General features: G+C 29.9%; 1 protein-coding gene across 10 annotated transcripts in view; it reads right to left on the reverse strand.

The window, feature by feature from the left end:
- LOC117172090 (tropomodulin) overlaps positions 1-7,933 on the reverse strand; it is a 171,967-nt gene that overhangs the window by 19,560 nt on the left and 144,474 nt on the right. For 9 of the 10 annotated variants that reach the window (XM_033359858.1, XM_033359854.1, XM_033359853.1 and 6 more), the window contains one exon: positions 5,151-5,206. The exons of the other annotated variant lie outside the window; for it this stretch is intronic. In XM_033359858.1, coding sequence (XP_033215749.1) covers positions 5,172-5,206 — 35 coding nt within the window. In that variant the 3' untranslated portion in view covers positions 5,151-5,171. The remainder of the gene's footprint in view (positions 1-5,150; positions 5,207-7,933) is intronic. 10 annotated transcript variants of the gene reach the window in all.

The raw sequence follows: 7,933 nt of genomic DNA on the forward strand, positions 1-7,933 counted from the left end.
CCCCCCCCCCCCCCAGCCCTAAAACAACATAGAACTTGTCCAAATACAAATTTAACGTTAATACTACGTTTTTTCACGTTTCTAGTGAGTTCAGTTACGTAAAATGCTCTCAAAGCAGGAAAAATAGGGCAATTTTTTTACAAAAATAGGGGAGTAAATTCATTCAAATAAAATGAATGTAGATACCATATTGAATTAAAAATAAAATACTTTAAATTCCTGAGTGTTCAATTCGAAATACATTGCATTTTCAATCAAATAGTTGTATTATCGAATTTTTAACAGAATAGCTGAACATTTAACAAAAAGAGGCATTTGATAAAACAGATGAATTTTCAACCAAAAAATTCGATTTTCAACGAAGAAAGATGAATTTTTAACCAAAACTTGATTGCTATAGAATATTAATTTTCAACGGCAAAGGACTCTAACAAAATAGACAAATTTTCAACCAAATAATTTAATATGCTGCATTTTTAACCTATAGAGATGAATTTTCAACCAATAAAATTAAGATTGACCTGAAAGACGAATTTTCAACAAAATACATGTATTGTCAATCAAATAGTTAAAATTTCAACTAAACAAGATAAGTTTTCCACCAAAAATGGTATAGTGAAATCTTCAACTAAACAAGATAAGTTTACAACCAACAATGGAATAGTTAAATATTCAATTTAAAAAATTTCTCTTTCCAAAAAACGAATTATCAACCAACCAAAAAGAGGAATTAAAAAATATAATTAAATCGTTCACCATAAGGATGAATTTTCAACAAACATTAATTTTTGACCCAAAAATACGATTTATCAACCAAATAAATTGATTTTCTACCAAACAGGTAAACTTTCAACTGAAAAAAAGGATCCAATTAGTTAAATTTCAAACAAAAGAAGAATAACTTTTAAACAAATAAGTAAATTTTCAAATTAGGTTATTTCACAATCACTTCCTGTTCAAAAAATCTTCATTTATTGCCTGCTATCGCGAATACTTGATATTTCAAATACATTGTTGTTCTCATAAAAATTATTATTAAAGAATTTTAACCTTTACCAACACTAAGGAGCTAGATGACTCAGGGACAATTTTTTCTCGCAATATCTGTTATTCAAACGCCAAAACAAAGGACATAGAATGCAAAACATGATGATAAACGTTACTTCAATTTTTTTGAAAAAACAAACACCTTTCGGTTCAAATTAATACCTTTTTTAAAGCAAACAGTATTGTGTTTATTTTTATATGAAAGTGTAACATTTCATGAGTAATGAGATCAATTCTGATCCGAAAATAATAAAAATTGAAAAATTTATCCAATTTTTTGCAAAAAAAACGTAATTTTTTAACTTCTACCAATTTTTATTATATACTATTTTAATTTATTTGGTATATCTATTCCAAAACTATGCTCTTTTCATTCTAAGTAGTTAAGCAAAATACATAAATTTTCACAACCCGAATAAATGCATTCTCTGGTTGCAGTAAGCACTCAAGGTTCGTGATGGGTCCATTTGACCCAGTGTGCACTTTATCTTTCATACAGGAGGTTGCCGGTTAAGGGTTAGAAATGAAATATTTAACTATTTAGATATTTGGTTGAGGTTATCTCAAACTCCAAAAACAAAACAAAAGTGATATCTGTAAAATCGAAAAGTGTATTGCTGTTTTGCAATTACAGAATAATTAAAAATGTTGAATAAATGCACTATTATAGCTTAAAGTGTGATTTAAAGATATAGAATGTGGAAAAAAATAGATTTTATACACTGTAACATTATTAATTATAAAATTGGAAATTCCGATCTTCAATCTGCAAATTAAACACGATATTAATTGTTTTGATATTTACAATTATTTTTTTATACGAGAAAAACAAAAAATACTATAATTTAATTTTTTTAGCTTTATGGTATTTGTTTACTTTAGAAGTTCTATATAACCTCTACCAAACAGCATTTTCAAGATATTTTGGAATAATTTACTTCGTCATAACTTCCAAACAGCACGCAAGGAAAAAAAAAGATCTTTCCGAAAACAAATTCAAAAACCAAAATTTTATCATATGATAAGTGAATCCTTTCTGAATATATAGTGACTATGAAATAGCCTAATAGTTTCATTTTTATCCAAATGGTTGTATTTTCTGCCAAAATAGTTCAATTTTTAACCAAAAAGTTAATTTTCAAGCCAAAGGACGAGTTTTCTACACAATAGTTGATCTTTGAACTCAAAAAAATGAAATTTTAACCAAAAATATACTTTACAACTAAACAGTTGAATCTTCAACTAACATGATGAATCTTCAACCAAAAAAAGACAAATTTTCAATAAAATAATTGAATCCTCAACCAAAACAGATTAATTTTCAAACCGAATAGTTGCATTTTCAACCAAAGAGTATTATAAATTTTTCTGTGAGAATACTTAAATTTGGACACATTCTAATCTGAGTCATATTTTTTAGTTTGTTTTATTTTTAAACAGAACAGAAAAGTTCTTTTTTGATCAAACTTTCGATATTACTAAAGATAATTAACATAATCAAATTAGATAAATAGGTTTAAAGTAGTTTATTTCTAATTAATAAAAAAGTCTATTAAGTTTCAATGTGGATTTATGTAAAAAAATGCACATTAAGTTACGAGCTGCATACAATTGACTAACATTAAAAATTCTGAGAAGGATAAATATTTAATCTCATTGGCTGCTTTTTTTTAATTATGATAAAACTTTCATATGCAATTTGAAAGATTCATTATTACTGGAAAAATCTGAGTCCGTGGATTTTAATATTCAGAACATTTTGAATTTTCGTGGTTTCTTCGAAGAGGAAATTATTTTGGAGGTCATTGTGCAAAATATGTTCTATAAAAATTTACAGTTCTTAACTTCTTATAGATTCTACATGTAAAGAGCGATCACTTAGAATTGATATTCTCAAAATCCACATTGACTAACAGACCTTCGTGTAATTTATGTCCAATGAAGGGCTTCCAGAATTTATAACATCTCCAATATCTCCATAGGGAACATAAACCATAAAGCAGTACATATTTTTAAATCTTATGCCTTCCCGAATAAAAATGCTTCCACTTGAGTTCGACTTGAATTGCCTCCAATCAAGACATGCTGAAGCCGAAAAGGTCGACTTGAGCATGTCTCAGTTTTGAAACGGAGCCAGACTTCAATTTATGTCTTGGAGATAAGTTTTTATGCCTTTCAGACATAAATTTATTTCTTAAGTCGTATTTTTATGACTCCAACACGTGAGGTTTATAACTTCGAGCGTATACCTGCCATAACAAAAAGGTTATTTTTAACAGCCATAAAAGCTAATTTTTTTAACGGTTAAACAATCTTGTACATTTCTATACAATATACATATTAAATCAACTTATTTATGGATTGTTATTTGTATTATACTTGTTTGGCGGTGATACCGAAAATTTTGTTTGTTTTTACGTATTTCTAACGGCTTAGGAGATCCTTCTAGAAAGTTACATTTTTTATTTTTTTTAAGAAAATTTTTAAGGGTTATAATTGTTCAGACCCACCGATTCTGAATTTTTCAATTAAAAATAACTAATTTAATAATTACAAATTTTTCCTTCATTAATATTAATCTCATTTATGAGCCAAAAAAGTTTCGATAATCTCAGCCAAGACAAGGCTCGTCTTAAGTCAAGTAAACGTCGTCTTATCCAGGACAAGGCTCGACTTAAGACAAGTAAACGCCGTTTTACCTGTCTTGGCCATAAAGCCTATGTCTCGACTCAGTTTTGAGACGCAGCCAGACATCGATGCCTTGGAGAGGAACTCAAGACATAACCAAGTCGAACTCAAGTCGAAGCATTTTTACTCGGGTTGCTCTTTCTATTTTTACATTCTTATCATTTATGATTGAGAAAGTATTAGAATTGTCGGAAATTTGACATTAGAATTTTTCAACGGATCTCCACGTTTCGAGACGTCTGTCTGTCTGCCCGGCCGTCCGTCCGTAAATACGATAATTCTCGAAAAAATGAACGGATCAAATCCATCTTTGGCACACTTTTTTTAGGTTCTAAAAGAAAGGACGAGTTCGCTAATCAGCCATTTTTTATAAAAATTCAAAAAGTAAGCGCATTTTATAAATTTTTGAGACCACTTTTTTTCTGAATTTGAAAGTTCTATGTACGGATATTTATAATATTAAAAAGAACAAACAATTTATCCTTACGATTTTTTCCGATAAAAAGAAAATTCTCATTTTTTGGTCAAACTATGCAGGACACGAAAAAAGATAAATTAACAAGAATGATTATTCCAAAAAAGATCTACAATTTCGTTAAGAATCACTTCTTGATAGCACGCGTTCTTTTAGTTTTATTCGTGAAAAGTAACATTGAAAATAAAAAAATAAAATAAAAATGTGTGGAAAACGACAAAAGTTACGAAAAAAAGATTGAACAAAACCTGTTTACAAATGTCTGTCGAAAATCGAGCACGCAGCGCGAATGTCACGATGAGAATGTGTACCTCAAAGCCTACAGAGCTTTCAGAAACTTAATCTTCGACTATACGTAATTAGGTAGATAATTCATAATATGAAGACGCATAATAATACTCCCATCTAAAAGAGATCTTTTTGGTAAAGTGTAATTCAAGCATTCTAAATGCAAAGAACAAATATCCGAGCGCGAAGCGTGAGGTGTAATTATGTCCGAGCGCGAAGCGCGAGATTCAACCTCGCGCGCCCTAGGCGCACTCAAACTTATGAGCGTAGCGCGCGATGAGAATGTGCCCGCGAAGTTTGATAAATAATGCTAAAAGATATAAGCGTATATTTCTAAATTAAACGTGAAAAATAAGGTATTTAATTTACAAGTTCTTTCACTACATGCAACATTTTATAAATGCTTCCTAAAATTGACTATAAAAAGATTCAAAGAATTTTGCGAGCTATTAAAATGTCATAAATAGAAAAATGCCCTAGAAATCTTTAAGAACTGAACACTCTGATTAAATGAAAAAGGACAATATGAGAATAACACACGAAATATGAGCTTTTAAGTTAGATTCAGTGAATGTGTTAAGGTGACAATGAATGTATGAAATAGTGTTAAGTATGAACAAGTGAGAGTATAAAAATGTATATAAAGTAATACCTAGGCGATCGCCACATCGCATTAAGATGTTGCCATCTCGAGCCGGGACTGCCGTACTGTAACAAACGCCCAAAATACTGTCAATTTTCTGGGTATAGTGTTCAAAATATATAAAAATAAAGAAAAACTTCATCGATCGTCACATGCCGGTAAAGTATATAAAATAAAATTAAAAACTGTTCTCTCAAAGTATTTGACATTTCTCGCGCTACTCCACATTCTAAACTTCCTCGCTTTCAAAATAAATAATCATAATTACAAAAGGAATTACATCAGAAAATTGTTCGTGAAAATAAAGAATGAGGATATAAGTACTATTTATTGGTAGATGTGCACGGGAAAGTAACCATTGTGGCAAATTTCACTCACTGGGGTTTTCCGTTTGAAAACAACGCTTGTTATTTCCCTCATTTCAGAAGGCTCGTTTGCAGTTTCGCATTTCCAGGTGTAACTGTATGCAAACCAGAATTCGTGCAATTTTTCACAGCGGTCTCATCAAATAACGAAAAAAAGCAGCAAAAATGGAAATCGTATGACGCACAGTTAAAAAAGAGGAGGTTGTGAAAGCGGAATCGTTTATTTTGAGCGTAATCCACCTCGTGAAATTGCGATCCCACGCTCAATCCGAAATGACCATTCGACTGTTGTAAAGTATCAACAAGAAAGAATCTTCTTATCCTTTTAATAGTGTTTTGATATTTAAATGTAAAAAGATATCTTATAATTGCTAATATTCTTGATGAATTCGAGAGAAAAATAATAGCAAATATTGAGAGAACAGTCTTATTAAAACATGCCTGGAAAAAATAACATAAGACATTTTCAAACAACAACTTGCTGTTAGTACCTAGAAATTTTTTTAAATATCACTCACTATGCAGTTAATTGTATACATTACACATCTCAATAAATGTTAATAAGACACTGGTCAACCAGTTAATTTCATAACAACAAATATTTCTGAAATATAACAATATTTAATATAAATTGGAAAGAAATAAACCAGGTTCATAAAGAATGAACCTCCATTCACTTAATAAACAAGGAGGTCTCTTATTAGATTTTAACAGAAGGAAAGATTACGTTTTTATCTCGTTAATAAACTTTCGCGCTATTAAAACTCTGCTTTAATAAAACTTTTCGTAAAACACACCTCTGGAAGAAGATCAGCAGCTCAGACATTTAATAGTTTACGACATGGATTTAATCGCTAGTGGCTCAAAATTACTTTCTGCGCAGAGGACAGCAAAAATCCTTTATCCAATAGACATTTTTCATTTTTAAAATATTTTCATTCTAATTCCATTATTGCGACTCAATTAATTTAACAAAAATAAATTTAATAAAATTGTCGATCTTTGCTCATTAATAGTATTATCTGGAAGTCAAAAATTGATTATTATGAATTCTCAGGAATTCAAAAACTCAAACATGCATATGCTGCCAAAATCAAAGATTAGTTTTACAAATTATTACTGCATCCCTTGAATTATGAGAAGATACTTCTGACATTTCTCAATGCCTTCAAAAAATATAAATAATCCTTCGTCGGCCATATATAATTTTTTGTTCGAAAGACATTTTGTGCTTTTTAGAATCACAATGATAGGAAAGTTCAACAAGGAATCGATTTAGGCCTCCAGGAACATGCTGGTATCTTAAATCTCTTTTGATTCCAGGACTCAGTTAAGACGTCAGCTGACAGCGGGTTTTGGGCGCTGTAACGTCAGAACGTGTTAAGATGTTTGCAAGTTGACGTGTTCACGTCGGAACAACGTCACGCAAACCACCCATGGAAATTAACGCCTTGTAACTTAATCAGGGTGAATATAATGGTATGTTACTTCAACGTCTTCAAGCTTTGAAGGAACATCTAATCATCATAATTTCATCGTTCAGGTGAAACTTTTGATAAAAACGAGACTCAAAACTATGAAGACTTTTGGATAAATGAAAAGCAATGGCTTTGATAATACAAATTAAATAAAGAAAAATGATAAAAAATCATTTCAAAGACAGGCAAGATTTTCCAAAAAGGTTTACAAATTTTACCATATTTCATGGAAGTTGTTAGTATTTTGTCAATTTACTACTGTAACAATATTGATTTTGTTTCCTCACAGAAAGTAAATAAATTACAATCCTGCTGGTAATTCAAACTGTTGATTCGGCGTACAATTTGAAATTTACAATATTACACCGTCCCTCCCGACCAAATTTTTCAATTTTCTGGTCGATTAAAAATTAGATATTCATTTATATTTAGAGAAAAACGCAACTTTTAAAATTAAACATAATGCTCAACGCAATAATTGCACATTGCAATAATATCATATAATTGCTCAACGCAAAGAAACAAATTATTAATCAGAAACATAACCTAAATTTATAATTAACATAACATAAATTGGAGATTTGAACTCTTGAAAATTAAAAAATTTAAATAAAACCAGATTTAATTTCAAACTGTAACATTCAAAACTTAAGAATTTAAAAATTGTCTAAATAGCCCATTTCTCCTCATTTTGCTTATTTTCTAACCACTATAAAAAAAACCCATAACATTGCAAATTTTATTCTTTTATCTCAATTCTAAATGCCAAGTGCTTCAATGTAAACTATCTCCGAAAAAAATCAGACTAAACGAAAAGCTTCCAGCTTCCATATATTTTTTTAACAAGATACGAAACGGATACATTTTTTCTCATTTATTTTATTTTAAATATTTTCCCACCACTGAAATCAAAATAAATTGAGCCTTCCTGCAGAAAAGGGGACTAGAA

This window comes from Belonocnema kinseyi, chromosome 4 (genome assembly GCF_010883055.1).
Source record: "Belonocnema kinseyi isolate 2016_QV_RU_SX_M_011 chromosome 4, B_treatae_v1, whole genome shotgun sequence".
NCBI classification, from domain to species: domain Eukaryota; kingdom Metazoa; phylum Arthropoda; class Insecta; order Hymenoptera; family Cynipidae; genus Belonocnema; species Belonocnema kinseyi.